At 52.1% G+C, this 26,402-nt stretch overlaps 1 protein-coding gene across 1 annotated transcript in view; it reads right to left on the reverse strand.

The window, feature by feature from the left end:
- LRRC75A (leucine rich repeat containing 75A) overlaps positions 1–26,402 on the reverse strand; it is a 53,439-nt gene that overhangs the window by 10,035 nt on the left and 17,002 nt on the right. Inside the window, exon 2 of the mRNA XM_058283420.2 lies at positions 10,810–10,938. Coding sequence (XP_058139403.1) covers positions 10,810–10,938 — 129 coding nt within the window. The remainder of the gene's footprint in view (positions 1–10,809; positions 10,939–26,402) is intronic.

The following is a 26,402-nucleotide window of genomic DNA, read 5'->3' on the forward strand; positions in this document are numbered from 1 at the left end:
CTTTGTATGATTTAAGACCCTTTTATCCCATCCCCTCCCCAACCTCCAAAACATATCATGGCCCATTGGCAAGTTACAGAAACTGTTAGTTATTGTTTGCTAATTAAAGTCAATGGAGGGAAGTGGACTTGGCCCAGTGGTTGAGGCGTCCGCCTACCACATGGGAGGTCCGCGTCAAACCCCGGGCCTCCTTGACCCGTGTGGAGCTGGCCCATGCGCAGTGCTGATGTGCGCAAGGAGTGCCCTGCCACGCAGGGGTGTCCCCCGCGTAGGGGAGCCCCACGCGCAAGGAGTGCGCCCTGTAAGGAGAACCGCCCAGCGCGAAAGAAAAGTGCAGCCTGCCCAGGAATGGCGCTGCACATGGAGACTTGACACAGCAAGATGACGCAACAAAAAGAAACACAGATTCCCGGTGCCACTGACAAGAATAGAAGCAGACACGTAAGAACACAGGGAATGGACACAGAGAGCAGACAACTGGGGCAGGGGGGAGGGGAGAGAAATAAATAAAAATAAATCTTTAAAAAAAATAAAGTCAATGGAAACAGATGTTAAACATCTGTAGAGAATATCGGCAATATTTTAAAGAGTCATAACACAAGAAGCCATCACCATGGAACAATATAAAATGAAAATCAATCAGATGAAAAATAGTGACGTCTTAACAATATGACATTTCCCAGTCCAGGAACCTGGGACATCTTGCCTTTTATTCAGGCCTTCTTTAATATCTGCCAGCAGTGTTTTGTACTTTCTGGTGTACAGGTTTTTCATATCCTTGGTTAAATTTATCCCCAGGTATTTCATTCTTTTAGGTGCTACTATCCATGAAATTTCCTTGATTTCTTCTCCAGATCATTCAAGCTGGTGTATAGACACGCAATCGATTTCTGGGTTTGATCTTGTACCTTGCCACCCTGATGATCAAGGAACCCCAAGGACTGCAGAATGCTGCAGACTTTTGAGGCGAAGACGTGGTCTTGCCAATATCGGCCTTGATCTTGGACTTGCAGCCTTCCACACTGTGTGCCGATAAATTCCTGTTGTGAAGCCGCCCAGTGTGTGATGCTCGTCACAGCAGCTCTGCCAAACCGAGAAAACGGGGCGAGAGCGGAGAGGGCGGGCCCGCAGCCGAGTTTCTGGCTGCACAGTGGGAACACCGGGGACGCCTTAACAAGCACTGGAGCCCTACGAGTTCCTGTTATCGATGGTGAAAATGTTCTGGAAATAGTGAAGTCCACACACTCAATGTACTTAATGTCACAGAATCGTACACTTAAAAATGGGTGAAATGATTTTCGGGGGAGCGGATGTAGCTCAGTGGATGAGCACCTGCTTCGCATGCACGAGGTCCTGGGTTCAATCCCCAGTACCTCCTACACGTATATTTTACCACAATTTGAAAACATACAACAGGACTCTCTTCTCTCCCAGAAAAATAGCTAAAGGACAGGCTGAAACAACCTGGAGAAAAATCTGGGGTTTAGGACACCAGGTAAAAGCTGGACACAGTCCAGAAGAGAGAGGGACAAAGGAAAAGAACTGCAACGGCCAAAATGAGTTAAAAACCAGCAGCTGCTACTAAAGACACTTGAATTCCTGGGGCTCTGGGCTGGCAGCGACGGACAACGGGGGCCTCAGGGACCCACCACCCAAGGAAGGGGAGAGAGAGGGACACAGCCTAAGGCTTGCCTTGGGAGTCAGCTCAGACTAAAGAGATCCGGCCCTCTCGATCTCTCTCTCTCTACTAACCGGGACGGATTGCTAAGGACGCAGGGGGGAGTGGAGTTATTTCCTAATCAGGAAAAGGGAGAGGGCTCCCAGCAAGGGCGAGAGAACTGTCTCTGAGAAAGTTTGAATTAAAAGGCTCTTGGCCTCCAGGCAGGAACCTCTGTCCCACAGATTCAGTCCACGTTGCAGCAAACACACTCCCACCAGGCACTGAACCGAGAGGGCTGCTCGAGAGCACCATCTGGTGGCGGACTGAGGAAGTGTGTGTGAGAAATGTAAAGTGCGTAAGAGGCTTTTTCTGGCCTTTCCAGCCTCCCTTCCCAAGGCCCCGGGAAGCGGGTCTGCACCCGTTACAGGGTCAGGCCCAGTTCTGAGCAACTAAACAGGGACAATCCTAACAATCGAGGTTGAACCAAAGATCAAGAACAGCAGTAACACACTGCCTCCCAGCCCTAAGCCCCTACGAGAGGGAGAAATTGAGCTTTTGAGTAAATTACAATTCTAATCAGATCCTAGACATCAGTAAAAAGGTATGAGCCATTCTAAGAAAACAGAAGACATGGCCCAAGAAAAGGAACGTATCAAAGCCCCAGAAGAGACGCAGGATTTGAGAGAACTAATTAATGAGATGCACGTAAATTTCCAAACTCAAATTAATGACTTAAAAGACTATATGACTAAAGAGATAAGCAACATCAAGAAGGCATTGAGCGAGCACAAAGAAGAAAGTGAAATCTTGAATAGAAAAGTAACAGGTCATGGGAATGAAAGACACAATAGAAGAGATCAAAAACATATTAGAACGATGATGGGAGAGAGTGTTGCTGTGGGGGGAGTGGGGGGCGGGGGCGGTGGGGTTGAATGGGACCTCATATATTTTTTTTAATGTAATTTAAAAAAATAATAATAAATAAATATTAAAAAAAAAAAAACAACAACATATTAGAGGGCGGTGGACTTGGCCCACTGGTTAGGGCGTCCGTCTACCACATGGGAGGTCCGCAGTTCAAACCCCGGGCCTCCTTGACCCGTGTGGAGCTGGCCCATGCGCAGTGCTGATGCGCACAAGGAGTGCCGGGCCACGCAGGGGTGTCCCCCATGAAGGGAAGCCCCATGCACAAGGAGTGCACCCCGTAAGGAGAGCCACCCAGCATGAAGGAAAGTGCAGCCTGCCCAGGAATTGTGCTGCACACACGGAGAGCTGACACAGCAAGATGACGCAACAAAAAGAAACACAGATTCCCCTGCTGCTGACAAGAATAGAGGCAGACAAAGAAGACGCAGCAAACAGACACAGAACAGACAACTGGGGTGGGGGGGGGAGGGGAGAGAAATAAAAAATAAATTAAATCTTAAAAAAAAAAAGACACAATAGGTGAAATAAAAAACACATTAGAGGGGAGAGGATGTGGCTCAAGTGGTTGAGTGCCTACCTCCCACATGGGAGGTCTCGGGTTCAGTTCTCAGTGCCTCCCGAAAAAACAAAAAAAAGCAAAATAAACAAAGAAACCAACTCAGGGAAGCTGATGTGGTTGAGTGCTAGCTTCCCACATACAAGGTCCCAGGTTCAAGTCTTAGTACCTCAAAAAAAAAAAAAAAAAAAAAAAGAAGAAGAAATGGACAAATTCCTGGAAATTCACAATCTACATTACTGATGCTACAAGAAATACAAGAACTGAACAAACCAATCACATTTAAACAAACCAATCACATTTAAAGAATATAGACTCCATAATAAAAAATCTCCCAACAAAGAAAAATCCAGGCCCAGATGGCTTCACAGGTGAATTCTACCAAGCATTTAGAAAAGAATTAACACCAAACCAGTTTAAACTCTTCAAAAAACCCAAAGAGTAGGGAAAATTAACCAACACATTTTATGAAGCCAACATCACCCTAATACCAAAGCCAGATTAAGACACTACAAGAAAAGAAAATTACAGATCAATCTCTCTAAAGAACACAGATGCAAAAATTCTCAACAAAATACTTGCAAACAGAACCCAATAGCATATCAAAAGACTTACACATCACGACCAAGTGGGATTTATTCCTGGTATGCAAGGGAGGTTCAACGAAAGAAAATCAATTACTGTAATACACCATATTAACAAATTGAAGGAAAAAAACACTTGACCATCTCAATCGATGCAGAAAAGGTATTTGACAAAATACAGAATCCTTTCTTGATAAAAACACTTTGAAAGATAAGATTAGAAGGGAAATTCCTCAATACGATGAAAGGCATATATGAAAAACCCACAGGCAACATCTTGCTCAATGGGGAAAGGCTGAAAGCTTTCCCTCTAAGATCAGGAACAAGACAAGGATGCCCACTGTCATCACTGTCATTCAACATTGTGCTAGAAGTTCTAGCTAGAGCAATTAGGCAAGAAAAAAAATTAAAGTCATCTATATAGGAAAAGAGGAAGAAGAACTCTCACTATTTGTGAAAGACACAAACCTATATTTAGAAAATTCTGGAATGTCTACGACAAAGCTAACTGAGCTAATAAATGAGTTCAGCAGTGGCAGGGTCCAAGATCAACACACAAAAACCTGTATTGCTTTTGTACACAAATATTGAATAATCTGAGGAGGAAATCAGGGAAAAAATTCCATTTACAATAGCAACAAAAAGACTTAAATACCTAGGAATCAATTTAACCAAAGGAAGACAAGAACCTATATACAAAAAACCACAAAACAATGCTAAAAGAAATCAGTGAAGACCTACGCAAATGGAAAGACATAACAAGATCATGGATTGGAAGGCTAAATATAGTGAAAATGTCAGTCCTACCCAAAATGACATAGATTCAATGCAATACCAATCAAAATTCCAACAGCCTACTTTACAGAAATAGAAAAGCAATGACCAAGATCATTTGGAAGGGGAAATGCACCTGAATAGCCAAAAGCATTCCAAAAAAGAGCAACATGGGAGGAATTTCACTGCCTGAACTTGAAACATATTACAAAGCTACAGTCACCAAAACAGCATGGTATTGGCATAAAGATCAACATATTGATTAGTGGAATAGAATTGAGAGTCCAGAAATAAACCTTCACCTCTAGGGTCAACTGCTTTTTTTTTTTACAAACCTACCAAGTCCATGTTAATGGGTCAAATAGTCTTCTTCAAAAAATGGTGCTGGGAAAATTGGATTTCCATAACCAAAGAATAAAAGAGGACCCCTATCTCACTCCCTATACAAGAATCAATTCAAAATGGATCAAAGACCTAAACATAAAAGCTAGGACCATAAAAATACCAGAGGAAAATCACAGGCAATCATTTTAAAGATGTTGTGGTAGGTGGTGGTTTCTTGGACCTTACACCCAAAGCACATGCTACAAAAGAAAAAAATAGACACTTTTGCACCTCACAGGACTTTGTCAAAAGGGTAAGAAGGCAGCCAACTCAATGGGAGAAAATATTTGGAAACCACATGTCTGATAAGGGTTTAATATAAAGAGATGTTACAACTCAACAATAAAAAGACAAATGATCTGATTACAAAATGGGCAAAAGACTTGAATAGAAATTTGTCCAAAGAAAAAATACAAATGAGAAAAAACACATGAAGAAATTTTCAACGTCACTAGTGGATAGGTAAATGCAAATTAAAGCTACAATAAGATATCATTTCACACCTATTAGAAGGGCCACTATTAAAAAGACAGAACTAAAAGTGTTGGAGAGGCTGTGGAGGGATAGAAACACTTATTCACTGTTGGTGGGAATGCAGAATGGTACAGCCACTGTACAGGAGTCTTTGGCAGTTCCAAAGGAAGTTGAATATAGATTTGCCACATGACCCTGCAATATCATTACTGGGTATATACCCAGAAGAACTGAGAGCAGTGACACAAATAGACATTTGCACACCAATGTTCACAGAGGCGTTATTCATGAATGCCAAAAGTTGGAAACAACCCAGGTGTCCATCAACTGAAGAATGCATAAACTGTGGTGTATTCACAGTGATGGAATATTATGCAGCTGCAAGAAGAAATGAAGTTGAAAAGCCTATGACAACATGGATGAACCTGGAGGACATTATGTTGAGTGAAGCAAGCCAGACACAAAAGGACAAATGCTGTATGCTTGTGCTACTATGAACCAAATATACTATCTAACATATTCTATGATTCCATTTATATAAAATGTAAGTATAAATCAATTTATAAATGTGAAACTTGATTAGTGGCAACGCAGGGCTCGGGAAGGCATGCTAAGAGGTCTGGAGTTTTTCTTTTTGGAGTAATGAAATAGTTTCAAATTTTTTTGTGATGGTGAATGCATGACATTTCCATTATACTAAAGCCATTGATTATACACTTTAGATAGATTGTATGGTATGTGACTATACCTCAGTAAAACAGCTTAATAAGAAATAATTGTGGAAACGGACTTTGGCCCAGTGGTTAGGGCGTCCGTCTACCACATGGGAGGTCCGCGGTTCAAACCCCGGGCCTCCTTGACCCGTGTGGAGCTGGCCCACGTGCAGCGCTGATGCGCGCAAGGAGTGCCCTGCCACGCAAGGGTGTCCCCCGCGTGGGGGAGCCCCACTCGCAAGTGGGCTGTGAGGCCGCCCAGCGTGAAAAGAAAGAGCAGCCTGCCCAGGAATGGCACTGCCCACACTTCCCGAGCCGCTGACGACAACAGAAGCGGACAAAGAAACAAGACGCAGCAAATAGACACCAAGAACAGACAACCAGGGGAGGGGGGGGAATTAAATAAATAAAAATAAATCTTTAAAAAAAAAAAAAAAAAAAAAAAAGAAATAATTGTGCAAGAATAGCCAAAAATAGCAGGTATGTACAGCAGGGGAAACAGAGAGATTGAGAGGTGAAGAGTCTTCTTGTTTATCTGCTTTTTGTTTATTATTATTATTGAAGTAATGAACATGCTCTAATAATGACTAAAGCAATGAAGGCACAATTATGTGATTATACCAAATGCCACTGATTGTACACGTTGGATGAACTGTATGCTTTATTATAATAATACGTATCAATAAAATAGATACATTAAAACAAAAACAAAAAGAACCCAAAAAGCACTGGTCCCTGGTCTTAGCCCCCTGAGAAAAGGGTGTAACTTGGACATTGTGATTTAAGTTTTTTAAAATTGTGTTTATATATATATATAACATGAAATTTGCCATCTTAACCATTTTTAAGTGTACAGTTCAGGGGTGATAGTTATAGTCACAATGCTGTGACCATCACCACCATCTATTATAAAAAAACTTTCACCCCCAAAGAGTTGCTGCACCTATCCAGCAATAAGCCCCTAGTGCTCCGTGGTAACCAGCACTCTACTTTCTGCCTCTATGAATTTGCTTATTTTAGACACCCTATACAAGTGCAATCAAATAATATTTGTCCTTTTGTGTCTGGCTTACTTTACTTAGCACCATGTTTTCATGCACGTTGTAGCGGGCATCAGGACTTCGCTCCTTTTGATGGCTGAATAATACTCCACCGAATGGGTCTACCACCTTTTGCTCATCCATTCAGGTGTGGCTGGGCACTTGGGTGGCCGCCACCTCTGGACTACTGGGAGTATTGGAGCTAGGAACATGCGGGTACAAGGATCTGCCTGCGCCTCTCCCTTCGGTTCTTCTGGGGACATATCTAGGAGCAGAACTGCCAGGGCATATAGCAATTCCACGTTTCCCATTCTGAGGAACCGCCAACTGTTTTCCGCAGCGGCACCATTTTACGTTCCCACCAGCAATGCACGAGCATTCACGCTTTTCTACCGAGACACGGGCAGTTTTAAAAGCTCTCCAGCGGGTTCTACAGGTCCGCCAAGGACGGGAAGCTCTGGTTTAGAAAAGAAGGACCCATGGGTGGTATCTGGGGCAAAGCCGAGGGCAGGTCTTTTGGAAGAGAACAGTGAAGAAAAAAGGTGGCAGTGCAGCGGCGCCGCCACCAGGGGGCAGCCGCGCGCAGGGCGAGGCCCCAGACTGCCCGGGCGGCCCGACCCGCGTGGGGGCCCCTCGGGACTCGGTTTAGAAGTAACACGGGGACCATAATATGGACCACCTCCTGGGGCTGACTTGAGAGGAAACGCGAACTAACGGATGTAAGGTGCTTGCACCCAGACGTGAGCGCTCTCTCTGGCTTGTCTGGGCTAAAATAAATAATACCTAATATTTAGTGAGCATCTACTTAGGTCCGTATCCTGACGGCTGCGCATTGCCTTATTCGCTCATTTGGCCCCACGCGGGAGGGTACTGGGGCATATAGGACTGAAAAGGTTTGGCAAAGCCACACACCTTGTTAAGTTGGAGTCAGGAACCCGTCCTGGTCGGGTGGCTCCCAGGCTGGACCCCCGCCCCCGCCGTCCTGCTCTGCCCCGTCCCCCACCCTTGGGGGATCGATCGCACCTTCTGCTCAAGGTGCTTCAAGGTGTTTCTGTCGTTTGCAACCAGAAAAGTCTTGAGCACGAGCAAGCGTCTAATTTTGCTCCAACTGCAGCACTTTCAAGGCGCCTGATGTTCTCCTTTTTGCAGGGAACAGGGCAGGGGCAGGGGCGGGAGCAGCACAAGGCAGGACCCCACGGAGGTGTGGAGAGGTCAAGGTGGGGCCAGGGAGGAAGCAGCGCGGTTTCTGGGCGCTGTCAGTGGAGGAGCATCTTCCTCGCAGGTCCAGAGGGCCCAGCGCCCTGGGGCACCCCTGGCCGGAGCCCCTGGAACGCGGGCACCTCGGGCCACTCGATGGTCTGCAGGGCGCCCCTTTCCCCGGGGACATTCTTTGACTCCAAGCGGTGCAGCCGATCTGTCCTGGAAATCGGCCTCCCGGGAGGCGGGAGCCCCTGGCCGTCAGCTCGGGCGCCGCGGGCAGCCCCGCTTTCCACCACGTGGCCTGGCGGGGAACCGCGTGCGCGGAGACGTGCGCGGAGACGGGCGCAGAGCGAGGCGGGCGGCGCGGGGCGCGCGGGGCTGCCACCCAGCTCGCCGCCGCAGCTCCCGCCGGGTGGACCCTCGTCCTGGCTTCAGCCAGCTCGGGGGGGCTTCCGTTCCCTGGAGGCGCTACAGCAGGGTGCGGGATCCACCCTCTGCAGCCCTTCCCCCACCTGCGGGGAAGGGAGGAGGAGGGCGCAGCGCGGGGCAGGGGCGGTGGGTGAAGCCGAGGGGCAGCTCTCTGGCTGGTAAGGTGGATGCTCCAGGCAAACCTGGCGGCAGCCCCCCGGGCACTGCGGGAATTCTCACCGCCAGAGGGGCATCGCCAGAGGGGCACGCCCGCCGCTCCCGGCACTGCGCCCTTGGGACGCCCTTGTCGCTGCCGCGGGAGCCGAGCCAGCAGGGGCTCGCTGCCCTCCGCTCCTCGGCTTCCCCGTTCATTAGCCCGGGACGGCCCGAGCGCCGCGCTGCCGCCCCCCCCCCCCCTCCGCGTCCCCGCTCGGCCTCCTCGGGCCTGGGAGGGGGGGGGGGCGTGTCCGCCACAGGCCTTTTCACCCGGATCCCAGTTCCCCGCACAACCGGGTTCAAGCCTGCGGGGGGAGGCGGACGGGGGCCTGGGCTTGGGGCCTCACCCTCTCGCGCTCAGCTCATCGGGGCCCCTCCTCTGAGACGGGAGCGTCCCGCTGCACCCCTTGGCCCAGCTCTGGGCTCCCTGCCCCTGCGAGGGAGGAAGCTCGTCTTTGGGGAGCGGCTGGAAATGCGGGAGGTGTGCGGTGGGTCATTTCACGCATCCACTTGGCTGGGCAAGGGCAGCATTTTGTCCATGGGATGGGCATCTGCCACCAGCTGACTTTAAGGAAAGGAGGGGACCCTCCAGTAGGGGGAGGGCCTCTTCCCATCAGCTGGAGCCTTCAGAGCAAAGAACGCAGTTGGCAGAGAAAGGAGAAGAATCTCCCTCTGTGCCTGAGGCTCCAGCCTGTCACCTCCGCTCTGGGTATCAGGCTCAGAACTGCAACATCAGCTCCGGGAGTTTCCAGCTTGCCACAGGCATCGTGGACTGGCCCACCCCCTCCACCGTGTGAGGCAGTTCCTTCAAATAAGTCTCTTTATATATATATATATATATATATATATATATATATATATATATATATATATATATATATATATATATCTCCATATCCGGTTGTTTCTGCTTCTCTGGAGAATCCTGACAGGGAAGAGCTCAAGTGAGCAGCTGCCCCACCCTGGCCCTCTCCTCCTAGGCTCAGCCTGTGCCCTGGAGGCAGCAGGAACAGGGACACCTCCTCCCCACCCAAAAGTAGAGCCAGGAGAGCCCTGGGGCTCTTAGCTGAGTCCAAGCACAACCTCTCCCATGGGAAATAAATCTCCAATCTCCCCAATGCACAGCCAAGAGCAGAGGCCTCTGCTTGCTGTCTACGCCTGAGGTCACAAACCAAGACCCCAAAGGGAAATGGACACAGTGAAGTGGGTGGAGTTGGAGAGACAATAGGGAGTGGTGCGGACTGAGGCAAACCGGAAAATTCCCTGCAGGGCTCCCGCCAGCCTGCGTGGCACCTTTGTGCAAATAAGAAGGTGCCTTTTCCTCCTGGGGGACACAGTTCTGCCCCAGGGCTCATGGTGGGGGGACAGCAATAAAGGGCTGGATTTTAACTGTCCCTCTCACCCTGCCTCTCTGTTTGCATGTCTTTGTGCAGGGCACAACCTATACCATTGTACTTGGTGGACCTGAGTGGCTATTCAGAGCTTGTCCTGTAGGAACCAGGATGGCACCGTGCCGGGGATGTCACCGTGCCGGAGCTTCCAATTTCCAAAGAGAAGCAGAATATAGGGATCACGTGAAAAATTTCTGATTTTGAAAATGTTGGCAACGAATTCAGGTTTAATACACCCTCTAGGCCAATCTGAACCCTTCTTTGCTGATGGCACCAAGATGTAGCGCCTCTGCCCCGGGTACGGAGCCGCAGGACGGGGGGAGCACTTTAGGTCCTGGGGCCCGGTGCCTGCCCGGGGGGCGCGTCTGCCTGGGGCCTGGGCAGCATCTCCCGGCTCTCCCAGGGCCCTGAGCCCCCCTGCCCGGGAAGGCCCCCCCCTGTGTGTCCAGGGACCTGCCAGCCCGGCTCGGTGCCCACCCTACCGGCTTGGGACCGTGGATGTATCGCGCCAGGCTGATGATGAGGTCGTGCGTGATGGGGTCCACCAGGTTCCGGAAGCTGGCGTAGCGGTACAGGACGTCATCCAGCGAGGTCGACTCCATCCCCAGGTCCTGCAAGGGCAGAGGAGGCCCAGAGGTCAGGGGCAGCCCCACCCGCCGGCCCCAGCCAGCGCCCCTGCACTGCCCCCTACGGGGCGAAGACGGTGCACCCAGCCCTGGCTGCGGAGGGACTCCGACGGATCATTCTGTGCGTCCACTCAGCGGTGCAGCCGGGTCCAAGTTGTCGCATCAAACCCTGGCCAGATGTTGCTGGGGGGGATTTCGTAGAAAGGATTGGCATCCACGGTCAGGTGACTTTAATTAAAGGCGGTCACCCTGTGCCCGGGGGATGGGCTTCTTTCATCAGCTGGAGGCTTTCAGAGAAAGGAGAAGAAATTCTGCCCAAGACTACACCCTTGAAGCCTTCTGAGTTTCCAGCCTCCCTGCCTCCCTTGTGGATTTCAGACTCAAAACCGCAACACCGCGAAGTTGACCTGGCTCAAGCGACTGGGCTCCCGTCTACCACGCAGGAGGTCCAGGGTTCGATGCCTAGGGTCTCCTGCTGAAGGCCAGCTGGCCTATGCAGAGAGCTGCCCCGTGCAAGAGTGCTGGCCCAAGCGGAGAGCTGGCTCAGCAAGACGACACAACAAGGAGAGAGAGAGGAGAGACAATAAGAGACGCAGCAGACGAAGGAGCTGAGGTGGCACGAGAGATCGGGTACCTCTCTCTCATTCTGGAAGGTCCTGAGATTGGTTCCCAGTGCTGCCTAAAACACAGTGAACACACACAGAAAGCAGACAATGGGGGGCGGGGAGGGGATAAATAAATAAATAAATCTTTAAGACAAACAAAATTGCAGCATCAACTCCTGCTGGACCTTCCAGCCTGCTTGGGCTGCCCTATTGCCCATACGCTGTAAGCAATTCCTTAAAATAAACCATCCACACACAGATGACTCATACGGACCCCGACCAGTCCACAGACCCCTCTTCCAAGAGGTTCCCCAGCTCTCACAAGGAAGCTTCTAGAACTTCCCTCAAGGGACCAGGTCAAGCTGCTGCCCTTCTTTCTCCAGCCGAGGAAGAGGAGGGGCTGCAGTCGGAGGCTGCACAGATTCAGGCCTCTGGGCTCACAGGCATCTCTGGGGATCCCTCCCAGTGCCCCAAGGATGGAGCGAAGGGCACCCGGGGACCAACCTGGGAAACGGGCTGCGAGGCAGAGCTCCCCTGCCCGTGGGACGGGAGAATCAGCTGCAAGTTATTCGTGTGTTCTTCTGGCCGCTGTTGAACCCGGAACCCCGATTGTGGGAAGCTGGAGCTCGGCCGCCGCCCTGCTGTGGTTATCGTGACTGCTTCTGCACAGGACCCCATCTGGCTGTCCCTTTGTCTTGGGGTGTGTTTGAGTTGGGGGGTTGGAAGATGAAACTGCACCAGGACTTCCCGATAAGGGGTATGAAATGGGGTCCCCTGAAGGGATGGAAGGGAGGTGGAGGCAGGTGCACCTGAGTGGGGTGGCGGCGGTGGCAGAGACCGCCGGAGCAGAGGTTCCCCAAATCTGGGAGGGACTGGGGTGGGGGTGGGGTGGGAAACGACCCTGCCCGCCAGTGAGGGACTCATCCTGGGCTTCGAGAGAAAGTGGGCGGGTGGCTCAGGACTGCATAGGGCTCCCTGCGATTCTTGCAGAGTCTTGGGGAAAGGTCGCCCCTCCGCCCCCAAAGGGGACTAAGCATTCACTTCCCCCCAGCCAAGCCAGCGGGAGCTCAAAGTGGAGCTACCTGCTTTATTTACTTTTATTTTTCAATGAATAGAATTTTATTTCTTAAAGGGAATGCCAGTACAGGCATCATTTCCCCCTGCCCCTGCCCCCTCCCTCACCCTGCTGTTTTTGCTGTCTGTGTTCATTTGTTGTGTCATCTTCTGTATCTCTCTTTTTGTCTTCTTGTCTTTCTCCTCTAGGATTCGCTGGGATTCAAACCTGGGGACCTCTGATGTGGAGAGAGGTTCCCTGTCAATTGTGCCACCTCAGTTCCTGGTCTCTGCTGCGCTTCACCTTGACTCTCCCCTTCCTCTCTTTTGTTGCGTCATCATCCTGCCGCGTGACTCACTTGCGCGGGGCAACTGGCTCACCGTGCGGGCACTTGGGCGCTCATGCAGGCACTGGCTCACCACACAGGAGCCCCCCAGGATCGAACCCAGGTCCTCCCATACGGTAGGCAGAAGCTCTACCACTTGAGCCACATCCGTTTCCCATAACTGATTTCCTTCCTAATTTTATTTTATGCATTTAAAAACCTTACTCCTGTGAGGACGTGTTGGTGCGGGTGCGATGTATTTATTAAATAATACAGGTATCGTGTGGACTCAGTGTGATTTTTATTCTGATGTGGCGTGTTCTCAGCGCAGCGGGTAACTGCCTGCAAAAGGGTTTGTAGGATGGCGGAGATGGGTTTATGCCCCTGGGGGAAAACTCGAATTTCTAAATGTTTGCCGAAAATGACTGAACAGATGTTGCACCATGTTAGGTTATCACGTACTGAAATTACGGGAAAGTTGTAAAACGTAATTTTGAATGATCCTAAAACGTAAAGACCCGCCGGTGCCGAGTGTCATAAACCTATCTGGCGCTACATTCTGAGCAGGGGTCCGGGCTTATCACCTGCCCGGCCAAGGGGTCCGTGGAACCAAAAAGGCTAAGAACCCCGCCCTAGAGAAACCCAGGCGCCAGGGGCAGCTGGGGGCCGCAGTGCACGAAACCCGGGCGGTCCTGGCCGCCAGGAGGGCACGGGTGGCCTGCGGTCAGCTGCATGGACACGTGGCCCCCCGCCGCCGGGGCTGCCCTGCGACTGTGCAAGCAGGTGCGGCCTCCTTGGGGCCCGCGGAGGCTGGGGTGCGAGGCGGCAGACAGGAAAGGGCTCCCCGGGGGGTGGGGCCCAGGGGCCGGGGCCCAGACCCGTCCTGACGGCTCCAGGCGACTTGGGGAAGGAGGGCAGAGCAGCAGGGGCCGGGCGGCAGCGCCGGGTGCCCACGAGGGCGACTGACCACTGGAGGGGGCAGGGGCGGGCGTTTCTGTTCCTTTCCACTAACCCTTCCACTTCACGCCCGCCCTCGCCCCGCTCTCCTCCCAGTGCCCCCCCCAGCCACCTCTGCCCCTGTCCCCGAATGCCCGGGGGAGCAAGTCCTGGATTCCAGGCCCTGCCCCACCCCACTCTCACTGGGAGAGACGCTTCCCTCCCGGGATCTCTTTTTCCCATCTGGGAAAGGGGCAGATGGATTACACAGGCCTGGGATCTGGGGGGAGGGTCCTGGCTTTTGGGACTTCCGGGGGGCCCCTCCTTGGTTTATAGAAAAAAAAAATAGTTCTGTTGCCAAAAAAAATAATTAAAAAAAAGGCTGAGAACTCTGGACTAGATGACTGCTTGGGCTTCTCACGCTCCCACCAGCCCTGCCCCATCTTCCCAGAACCCCATGTTGCCAGGCTGGGGGCGGGGGTGGGGGGTGGGGGTGGGGGGCGACACACACACACACACAGGGACCCCCAAAGGACTAAAGGATTCCAGGTGCTGGAGGAGGCGAGGGGGGGGGACGCATGACGGCAGGGCTGACAAGACGCAAACCGTGTCCTTCCCAGGAGCCCCCTCCACCCTCCCCGTCACCCTGGACCAGGCCACTGTGGCAGGTTGTTTGGGAGGAAGACTCTGGGGGGGGGGGGGAGGTCCCCAGGGAGCAGGTGAGCCGCGGAGTGGGCGGGTCCCAGCCAGCCCTCCCCTGCGCCCTCCAGCTGGGGTGGGGCGGCCAAAGGCCCGAGGCCAGATTGCAGGAAGCCGCAGGGGGGGGGGGGGGGGAGAACAGGTGGGAGGCGGGCAAAGGTGGCCGCACAGTTTACTGCTTTCTTTCTTTATTCTGACCCCGCCCCCGTCTACAGACCTCTCTGGTTCTAGGACACTCTAAGGTCCAAGGACCTTGACCTCTTCCTCCGCGCCCTCCTCTGCCCCCGCCCTCAGCCAGTTTATTGGGGACTATGGTCTCAGCACCCAGGGGGGGCCTGCCAGTGGCGGGGGTGGGGGGAGGGAGGGAACCGGGAGTGGCCTCGAGGTTTCTCAGGAGGGAAGGACACCGTAGGGGGGGTCCTCTCTGGCTCTGATCCATGCCCCTCCAGATTCTGCCCGGCAGGGGACCCCCAACTCTCCACTTCCCCCCTCCACTCTCGGAAAAGAATCCAGATGAGGCTCCTGCGGGCCACATCTTCCCTGGAGGGACCCTTTGCCCGCGGTGGTCCCTCATCACGGGTTAAACTGTCCCCCGCTAAGAACGGCGTGTGGGGGGCAGCTCCTCGTCAGCAGGCGAGCCGGGGCGCGCTTCCCACCAGGCTGGGCCCCTCCCTCCCCGGGGACGGAGGCCCGTCCGCAGGCAGCACCCATCGTCTTGCAGGAGCACCTACCCCACATCGCTGCGGCTTGAACAGCCGCCTCTGGGGACTCGGACCCGACGGCGGAGGCACGATGGGGCTCGGTGTCCAAAAGGCCAGTCGAGGCGCACAGAGGAGGACGTATGGGTTTGCGGGTGCTGCTATGACAAGCGCCCCACGCCGGTCGGCTGTTAAGCAACAGGAATTCATCGCCCCGCGGTTTTGGAGGCTGGAGGGCAACACCACGGGGTCGCGGGCCACGCGTCCTCCCAGCTCCGGGGCGTCGCCGTCCTCGGGGTCCCCAGGCCGGCACGTCTGCCCCCGGCACACGCGGGCGCGCTCGCCTCTGCTCCCCGTCCTTTGCTGACTTCTACGTGGGCACCCAATTACTTTCGCCTCTTAGGACGCCAGCCGTGGGTTCAAGCCCACCCTCACCTAGTGCGGCCCCTGCTAAGGTCCTATTAGAAACGGGTTCACACCCGCAGACACAGCAGTGGGGCGGGCTGCGTCTTTTGTGGGGGGCGAGGCAACCTCCAGCAGCATTTCTCACTGTGTGGTCTTAGGCCCCGGGCAGGGGGCTGGGAGAGGCACTCAACACCCGGGGAAGGGAGCGGGTGTAGCTCAGCGGTTGAGCGCCTGCTTCCCACTTACCAGGTTCTGGGTTTGCTCTCTGATACCTCCTAAAAACAAACAAAAGGGAAGCATATTCGGCTCAACTGATAGAGCGTCCGCCTACCACACGGGAGGTCCAGGGTTCAAACCCAGGGCCTCCTTGACCCATGTGGAGCTGGCCCACTGCAGTGCTGATGCGCGCAAGGAGTGCCCGGCCACGCAGGGGTGTCCCCCGTGAAAAAAGCGCAGCCTGCTCAGGAGTAGCACTGGCACCGCACACACAGAGAGAGCTGATGCAGCAAGATGATGCAACAAAAAGAGACAGATTCCCAGTGTCGCAGACAAGAATCCAAGCAGACAGAGAACACACAGTGAATGGACACAGAGAGCAGACAACTGGGGGGGGGCACGCAGGAAGGGGAGAGAAATTAAAAAAAAAAAAAAACCCCAAAAAACCCAACTCTCATTGGGAGGCAGATGTAGCTCAGAGGCTGAGCACGTGCTTCCTATGTGTGAGGTCCTGGGTTCAATCTCTGGTACCTCCTAAAAAAAAAAAAGACCCCTTCAAGAGGTCTGCAAAGTCCTCTTTCCCAACTACCTCTCTGCCTGACGTCTGATTTTTTATTTTCTTCATCTACTTCAACCAGCACAACCCTTGGCAAGAGACAAACACAGAGGCGGCAGATGTTAGAAGCACATCTAGCGTGAAGCCAGACGTTTCACAAAAATGTAAAAAATGCCACTCTCCTCACTGCCTTTTTTACTCCTCTTGGAAAAGAGTTATTTCAATACACATTATCTCTTTAACATGTAACAGGCTTTTTACTCATTTTAAATGGGTAACTACTACATTTTTTCTTGGTTTTAATTTCCAATATGGTAGATGGCAACAGACAGAACCCACATAGAGAAAACCTCTTTGAGGTCCTCGATCTTTTCTTTCTCCCTCCGGTCCTTCTTCTCCCATCCTTCCTCCTTTCCTTCCCTCCCCTCTCTTTTTTCTTCTTTCTCGTCCCTCCCTTCCCCCCTCCTTCCTTCTTTCCTTCCTTTTCTCTCTCCTTTTAAAAAGCAGTTTCACTGAGATATGTTCACACACCATGTAATCTATCCAAAGTGTACAATCAACGGCTTTTAGTATAATGACAGCGTTGTACATTCATCACCACAAAAATTCCTAGAACAATTTCATTACTCTAAAATCTCTCTCTTTGTAATAACAAGAATATAAAAAGACCCTGACACCCAAAGGCTTGGGACCCGCTGGGTCAGAATACAAAGCTGAGAGGGGCTCCCCCGAGTGCCAGGGAGCCAGGTTAGGAATTGGGGAGCCCCTGGGAAGGGTTCATCCTCCCGAGGCTAAGCTCCCACTCTACACTTTCTGTCCCCTCTCATCACTCCAGCCAGTGGGTGACGTTCTATGTATGCAGATGTGGGGTTGTGTATGCAAATGCAGGGTGGAGGAGAGAGGAGCTCTTCCCACCCTCCAGCTGGTGTCTGGGGACAGAGCAGCCTCCAGGGCAGGGGTCTGGACCCCTGGCTTTCCACCACCCTGGAGAGCTAGAGTGGGGCGACCAGGACCCACTGCAGCTCCTGAGGGGACAACTCAGGAGCCAACTGCACCAGGGGAACAGGGGCACTTGCCTGCCCTGCTAGCCCCCTCCCCTTCCCAGTCCTTGTTGGCATAATCGGAGATTTAGATTCAGAGCAAGGCAATGAGTGTGTGTGTGTGTGTGGGGAGGGGGGACTGTGTTTAAGGCAAAAATACTCTATTAAAAAACCCAGCATTTTGCGTTCAGGGTTTGTACACAGATAAGTACCCAGTGAGTTTCCACACTGTTGCTCTTCCAGACCCATTATAATTATTTTAGTTTTTTATTTTGAAATCATTTCACAACAGGACACTTGTGAAAATAATACAAAACTCATACAGAGAACTCCAACATGCCACCCTTCCCGATACCCAGATCCATCAATTTTAACATTTTCCCACATTTGCAGTATCTTTCTTTCCTTCCTGTAGCAGATTGACATAGTTATGAATTCCAAAAAACAGGTACTGGATTATGTTTGCAATCTGGTCTGTACCTGGGCATGGTTGAGTTACAACTGGGGCTTTGATTGGGCGACGTCATTAGGGCACTGAGTCCCCACCCTTGGTGGGTGGGGACTCACGGATAAAAGGCATGGCAAAGGACAGAGTTGGGGTTTCTGATGTTGGAGTTTTGATGTTGGAGTTTGATACTGAAGCCTTAAGCTGGAGCCCTGGGAAGTCAGCACACAGAGGGAAGAGAAGCCAGCCCAGGAAGAGAGGAACCCAGGAAGCCTGAACCCTCACAGACATTGGCAACCATCTTGCTCCAACATGTGGCAAAAGACCTTGGTGAGGGAAGTAACTTATGATTTATGGCCTGGTATCTGTAAGCTCCTACCCCAAGTAAGCACCCTCTGTAAAAACCAACCAATTTCTGGGATTTTGCATCAGCACCCCTTTGGCTGACTAATACACCTCCCTCCCTCCTCTTTCTTACCTTCCATCCATCCATCCATCCATCCATCCTTAGTCTATTCTGTCTATCTCTCTCTGATCTATTTTCTAAACACTAAAGAGTAGATTGTATACATCATGTTCCTTGAACACCTAATAATTCCAAGCACTTTACCCAAGAACAGGATCTTGCCTTACATAACCACCTGAAGTCCAGTTATCAAGTTCAGGAATGCTAACAGTGACAGAAAGCTGACAGTCTAAATTCCAATTTTTTTAGAGGTCCCAATGATGTTCTTTAGGCCTTCTGCCCCACTGCTGAGCCCATACTTGCACTTTGTGTCCTGGATGCTGGGGAACACTGTGGCAGTTTGAGATTATTTATGAATCCCAAAAAGAGAAGGATTATGTTTGTAAACTAATCTATCCCTCTGGGTGTGATATCCTTTAAATTCAAAGGGTTCAACTTTACCTGATAAAGTCAATTTAGGGCCTTTGATTTGACCACATCAGTAAGGTGTGACGCAAATTGAGTCCCCGTCCCCTTGCTGGGCCTATACAAATGGACACTCACTCAAGAAGACCCACAGGGGAAGCGGACTTGGCCCAGTGGTTAGGGCGTCCGTCTACCACACGGGAGGTCCACAGTTCAAACCCCGGGCCTCCTTGACCCATGTGGAGCTGACCCATGCGCAGTGCTGATGTGCACAAGGAGTGCTGTGCCATGCAGGGGTGTCCCCCGCGTAGGGGAGCCCCACGCGCAAGGAGTGCGCCCCGTAAGGAGAGCTGCCCAGCGCTAAAGAAAGTGCAGCCTGCCCAGGAATGGCGCCACACACACGGAGAGCTGACACAACAAGATGACGCAACAAGAAGAAACACAAATTCCCCTGCCGCTGACAACAACAGAAGCAGACAAAGAAGATGCAGCAAATGGACACAGAGAACAGACAACTGGGGGGGGGAGGAGAAATAAATGTAAAAATTAAATAATCTTTAAAAAAAAAAAAAAAGACGACCCACAGAAGAGCAGAGAGCTTGGTCCTTTTCAGTCCTGCTATGTGACAAAAAGGAGGAGACTCCAACAGCTAAAGCCCTGGGGAGAGATGAGCCATTCACCTGAGAGTCTGCAGCTGAAGAGAACCGAGCAGCTGAGCAGCTGAGAAGGCCTAGAAAGAAACGAGCTGAATGCCAAAAAACTGATAAAGGGATTCCTGAGAGACCAGGCAAGAGATCAGCAACCATCTTGCTTCAACACTGGCAACTGATTTTGGTGAGAAAGCAGCCTTGAGTTAGGGCCTTGTAACCGTAAGCTTCTCCCCCAGGCAAATACCCTTTACAAAAGCCAACAGATTTCTGGAACTTTCCATCAGCACCCCTTTGGCTAATACAAACACCATCAAGTCAAGTTCCCGGCAACCACCTTCACCCCTCCAAGCCCACCGGAAGGATACAGGATGGCTTATTTTCTGATCTCGAGCCTCTCTGAAAGTTCCTTTCTGTGGAAATCACACATGAAAGACAACCTGGGTAGCTATGAACCTCTCCACAGCACTGCAGCTGCCGCTCCTTGGCCGCCTGACGGACGTTTCCTTGGCTACATTTTCTGCCTCAACTGTCTCTGCCACGAAATCCCAACTGTCTCACTTGGGCAGTCCCGGCCCAACGTCCTCTCCTTAGGAGCATGAGTTCCACACACAGGGGAGCCCGGAGAGGAATTTCTATTTTTACGTCAGTCTCTCAGAAGTCCCCAAGGGGACATCTCACTCTTAACCTCTCAAACTTTGAAAATCCTTTCCCTGCATCTCTCCCACTACCTCAGCTCTGCCTCAGTTTCTCCTCTGCCCAATGAAAACCCTCGCTCTCTCTTTTTCAGTCAACTTGAAATTTTAGAATGGGTTTAGATTTTCAAGAGTTGAAAAGATACTTCAGAGCATTCCCGTATATCCCATACTCCAGTTTGCCTACTACTTACTAATGTCTTGCATCCACAGGGTGCATAGGTTACAATTTATGAATTAATATTGAGGCATTATTGTTAACTGAGATCCACGCTATATTTCAGATTCCTTTAGTTTTTCCCTAATGTCCTTTTTTCTGTCCCCAGATCCCATATTAGCCATCACGTCCCCTTAGGCTCCTCTTGGCTGTGACAGATTCTTGGACTTTCCTTGTTTTCGATGGTCTTTGAGGAGGACTGTCAGGGATTTTACGAGATGTCCCTTGGGGATGGAATCACGTTCCCTACAAAGACATGCTTAAACCCTAATCCCGGGTGCTGTGGGCGTGAACCCATTTGTAAATAGGACCTTGGAAGACGCTGTTACTAGTTAAGTGTGCGCTCATTTGCGATGAGGATCTCTGAAGATCCTATTTAGGTGAAGCCAAATTGAATCAGGGTGGGCCTTCATCCGTATGACTGGATTTCTTAGAAGCAAAGTAAGTTTCTTTTTTTTGCAAAAGAAATTTGGATGCAGTTAGCAGAAGCCAGAAGGCCAAGGAGGCCAGAGGAACAAACACAAAGAGGGACGTCGCCACGTGACAGAGGACGGCCAGAACACAAGAAGCCTGAGAGAGCGAGCCTTGCCGACACCTTGACTTCGGACAGCCAGCCTTTAGGACACAAGACGAGAAATTCCTGAGGTTTAAGCCACTCATGGGTGGTATTTGTCACAGCAGCCTTGGCAAACTAAGCCCTCGTCTGAGTTTGTCTGGAGCTTTCCTCATGGTTTGACTGGGGCCCTCTGGCCATCTCCAGCAGGTGTGTTGCTTTTTCTATTTTTTTTGTTGAGGTACCAGGGCTGGGGATTGAACCCAGGACCTCATATGTGGGAAGCCAGCACTCAACCACTGAGCCACATAAGCGCCCCTGAGTTGGTTTTTCCATTTATTTTGCTCGTTTTGTTTTTTTTTAGGAGGCACCAGGAACCAAACCCCAGGACCTCCCGTGTGGGAAGCAGGTGCTCAGCTGCTTGAGCCACATTGGCGTCCTGCTTTTTCTAATACAAAACAACTTCACTTCTCTGGCTGATCTAGCTCTCCTCTTTGCCCCAAATCAAAAAAGAAACCACGGAGACCTATGCAGGGAAACGAACACCCTCAAGACAAAAGGAGGGAGCAGAAGGAAGCTGCGTGTGTATCTGTTCATTTCTTTTCTTGCCTGTCACACTTGGTTATTAAAAAAATTTTGCCACCTGTGCAGTTGTGGATCTGTTTTCGTTGAATTTATCCTTGGTTTTGGGGTCTTTCTATCTTATAAACAGATTTTTTTAAAAAAATCTGTTCTTCTTCAAGAAAACCCATGTTGTCTCTTGACGTCTTCTGGCTGATCTTTCCTCTTACTCTTTTCATAAGGCTTTGTCGAGGAGGTCTCAAGGGTGCCCCCCCCATCTTTGATTTCATATCTGCAGCATCCACTCCACTTTCAGCTGCTTCCAAGAAGGGATGGTATCCGCTGGCATTTAATTTCCTGGTCTTACTCTGCTCTTGAACCTCCCTTTTCATCTCATCTGTTTGTCGTTGTTTTCTCCCCCCCAATCTCCAGCCGGCTTCTTTTTGTGATATTCTGTTCTTTCCCACACCACCAGTTCCTCTGCGCCCTGCTGTCCACCATTTTCAGGAATCAGGGTGCAGGTTCTAGACTTCGTATTTATCCTCGATCCTGGAGGGGGCAAGGGCACCCGTTACCACCTCGGAGGAGCCCAGCTGCCCGGGGCTGGGCAAACAGGTGTCAAGTCGGGGTCGCCAGGAAAGACGCGAGTCACACGGCACTGGATGGGGCGAGAAGAGAAAGGACAATCCAGCTTCGTGGGGTGGGCATGGTGTGTCCCCCCCCCCCCCCCCCCCCCCCCGCAGTGGGTCTCGCTTGCGAGGGGAGAAGATCTCTGCGCACCTCTCTCATGTGCCGCAGGCGAGGGGCCCCGCTCCCTCCCCACCAGAAACAGATCCTGCAGCAGAGGTGAACCAGGTGCCGAAAAACACACGTGGGAGGCCAGCAGCTTCCAGAGAATGCCCACGTGGGCTGCGGCAACGGGGAAGGAAGGCACGGCCGGCCACTTCTGTTAGGGCACGTGTTTTATCTCCAGGCACTCCCGAGAAGCCATTCCGTCCAGCCAACACGGTCCCAAGCACGGGGTTTATTGGGGGTCCAGGACCCTCAGACTGTCCCTTCCCCAGTTCCCCACTGGCTCACCCTTGAAGGAGGGGAGGTCTAGAGAGACCCCATGCCTCTCAAGTGTCCCTGTCCCCACTGCTGCCTTCCTGGGTAAGAGCGGCCTGGGGGCTGTATTAGCTGGGGTTCTGCAGAGAAACAACTGAGGACGGAGATACACATACATGCACACCCACATATTTACACACGTGTGGACATGTGCAGGCATGTGTGTGTGCATATTAACAGATTTGTTGTAGGAATCGGCTCACGCGACTGCAGGGACGGGCAAGCCTGAATTCTAGAGGCCAGGCCACAAGTGGGAGATTCTGTTGGAGGTGAAGTCAGTTTCCCCAGGACGAGCGGGGCTGGCTGATGGAGACGCAGAAATTCTTCTTTTGGACCTCAGGAGTCCTCGGTTCACCCTCTAAAGGCCTCGAACTGACTGGAAGACGAGATGACTCTCCTCATTGCTGAGGGCAATCCTTTGTTGATTGTAGATGCGTTCAGCTGTAGATGTAGTAAACTGACTACAGATGCAAATCTACTTACCAAAGACCCTCACAGTAACAATCAGGCCAGGGCTTGTTCGACCAAAACACCTGGGCCCCATAACCCAGGCAAGATGGCACTTGGACCGTCACAGGGGCTGAACCTGCGGCATTCAGCTAGTTTGACTCTGACCCTGCGCAGCAGCCCCTCGGCCTGCCCCCGTGGCCTGGATCTTGGATACTGCGCGACGATGGAGTGGGTGGAAATACAGACTAGTGAGGCATGGCCAGATTTCTGGCCCCTGGCCAAGCCATCTGGACTTGTGCAGGCCCCCACCTTCCACGCCATCCCCTCTCCCACTGTCAGCCTGGGGGCTCCTGGAGGCTGTTTTCTCTGAATAGTCATGGAAAGAAGCACTGGGGTGGGGGGTGAAGAGGAGAAGGTGGAAGTACCACGTTTCCTACCCCCAAATCCTCACTGGTGGGGCCCAGGGGTAGTTGCCTGACTTTTTTTTAGGATGGAACCCGGGACCTCGTATATGGGAAGCCAGCGCTCAACCACCGAGCCACATCAGCTCTCAAGTTTTTTGTTTTTATTTTTATTACCCCCCTGCCCCCGCCACCTGTGCTCGCTGTCCGCTGGGTCCATTCCCTGCACGTTCTTCTGTGTCTGCTTGTCTTCTCATCTACTCTTTAGGAAGCACCAGGAACTGATCCCGGGACCTCCGATGTGGGAGAGAGGCACCCAATCACTTAAGCCACCTCAGCTCCCTGGTTTGTTGTGTCCTTCATTGTCTTTCCTGTGTCTCCTTTTTGTTGCGTCATCTTGTTGCATCAGTTCGAAGCGCGGGTTGGCTCTGCCTTCACCAGGAGGCCCTGGGAACTGAACCTGAGACCCTCCCCCATACGGTAGACAGGAGCCCAATCGCTTGAGCCACATCCGCTTCCCTGAATTGGTTTTTCAGTTTGTTTGCCTTTTTGTTTTAAGGAGGCACCGGGAACTGAACCCTGGACCTCCCATGTGGGAAGCAGGAGCTCAACCGCTTGAGCCACATCCGACTTCTGACTGGTCGAGTGCCTCAGATGAGGGTGAGAGGGTCCACCCGCCTTCCCCTGGGGGGCTCCGATTCCTGGGGGGGAGCCCAGGCAGTTCTCTCCCTGGACCAGCTCCTGCTGTCCCACAGGGAGAGGAGCTTCCTCCCCGACAGCCCACCTGTCTTTGTTGACTGCTCTGAGAGCGCGTGTCTTTTCCTCCTGCGCCTTCCCAGGTATTTCAGGGGGAGGGGGGAGAAGACCCCTGGCTCCCCCTCCAGGTCTTTCTCTTCCAGGCATGACAACACAGGTTTTACAACAACAGAGCTGAGGAAAGGAGAGACGGGGCCAGCCCTGGATAGCGACCGGCCAAGGGTGACGGCTTCAGCATGGAATCCCGCAGCGCCCACCTGTGCGGAGCCACCCCATGGGGATGGCAGCCAGCACAGCGCACCCGCAGGAAGTTAACCAGGGCCCGGGGGACAAGCAGGGCGCGCCAGCGGGATTCTTTTCCTTTCCCGGCTGTAGAAGCCCCACCGGGGCAGAGGCCTGGGGAATCTGGGGCCTGGGCGGGCCCCTTTCCCAGAACCCTTCAGCTTGCCTTCCGTGGGATTCCCAGAAGAGGGAAGGACAGGGGCCCGCGTTGCCAGGGAAAGGGAGGCCCAGGCAGCCACTAGGGAGAAGCCCGCGCCTCTTGGCACGGAGGAGCCCGTGCCACCGGGAGGACTGTGTCCCCCAGGCAGCGCCTCGCTGGAAGAGAGGGCAGCGGGAAGGGAAAGTCTCCGGGGCGTCTCGGGGAAGGGAGAGGACACATGGGACAGCGAGGGAGCGGGCGGCACGGTGGCCCCAAGAGACACGTCCCCGCCCTAACCCCTGGAACCCACAGATGGGACACGAAGGGAATGAAGGTGTGACTACGGGACGCTGTAACGCAAGGTCAGGGTCTTACCTGGGTGGGCCCGAAACCCAAAGACAAGTGTCCTCCCAGGAGAGAGAAGACACAGGCACACGCCGAGGGGGGCCTGACGCCCCCCAAGCTGGGAGTGGTGAGGAAGAGCCTCCCCGGAGCCCTGAGGGCACGGCCCTGCGGACCCTTGATTTCCTATTGCTTGCTTTGATTCACTTCTATTTTAATATAAAAGGGTTTACAGAAAATAAAGCTTGCCATTTATCACCTGGGTCCAATGGATTCGTAATTATTTTATTCATTCATTCATTCGTTCACTTTAGGGGGTACCAGAGATTGCACCCAGGACCTCGTACATGGGAAGCAGGTGCGCAACCGCTGAGCTGCACCTGCAACCTCGTTTATATTTTAATAAAGAAGAATTTACAGAAGAAGAAAGCTTGATTTCAGACTTTGGGCTTCCCGTACTGTAAGAGAATAGAATAAAAGGCTGTGGTTTTAAGCCACCTAGTTTCTGGTCATTTGTTAGGGCAGTCCTAGGAAATTAATGCCCTTGACATAGGAAGCATATTCTCCAACAGGGTAAAAAGCCGAGCCCCAGGGGCCCCGCTGTGGCCCCAAGGACCGCTACTGCTAGATGTAATTGTAGAGACTAGAAGGTCCTGGGGGCTCCTCAGCTCCCTCCCCCCAAAGCACACGCCCTCTTGTTTCCTATGTGCTGAAATGTGAAATCCCCGCCAAGGCAGGTGGCCCAGGTAGCCAGTCAAGCTCCTAGTTCATGACCTCTGACCCAACACAAAATAAAGCCCACCTGCCCTAAACCCACCCCAGTAAGACGGACAAACCCTGCCCAATCAGTAGGAGACAAGCTAATTTCCTCACTATGTCTATAAAAGTCCTCTGCCATCTCTAGAACCCCGAAGCAACTTCCATTTTGACTTCCTTTACTGCTGCAAAACTTGAGTGTCCCGGATAAAATGCCGAGGTCTGCGTACTCAACTCCAGTTTGTCTTTCACACCAGAAATCTACTTGCTTTGTCCTCCACCAGCCCCGGGTCTTCTGGGGATGTACAAATCCCCAGCACATTCTCCTATGCTGTTTACTCCCAGAGGTGGGGCTGGCCTAGTTAGATTTTCCTTTTTTTTTAGGAGGTACCGGGGATTGAACCTGGGACCTTGTACACGGGAATCAGGTGCTCAACCACTGCGCCACACCCGCTCCGCAGGGCTAGTTAGAAATGCTTCCTGTAGGACCATTTACTCCCAGACAGTCCTCAGCTCAACAAGAGAAAGAACATTTACAAATAGGTCGTGAGCTCACAGTCACTGGAGGCATGTAAGCGGAGAGATATTCATGAGTGGGCGCTGTGGTAGCAGGATGTCTGCCCACATGGGAAGGTAGGATTCCTTAGGAATGTTCCTTTTGGCTCCCAGGGATCCTCCTCCTTAGTCTGGATG

The sequence above is a fragment of the Dasypus novemcinctus genome, chromosome 21 (assembly GCF_030445035.2).
Source record: "Dasypus novemcinctus isolate mDasNov1 chromosome 21, mDasNov1.1.hap2, whole genome shotgun sequence".
Lineage (NCBI taxonomy): Eukaryota > Metazoa > Chordata > Mammalia > Cingulata > Dasypodidae > Dasypus > Dasypus novemcinctus.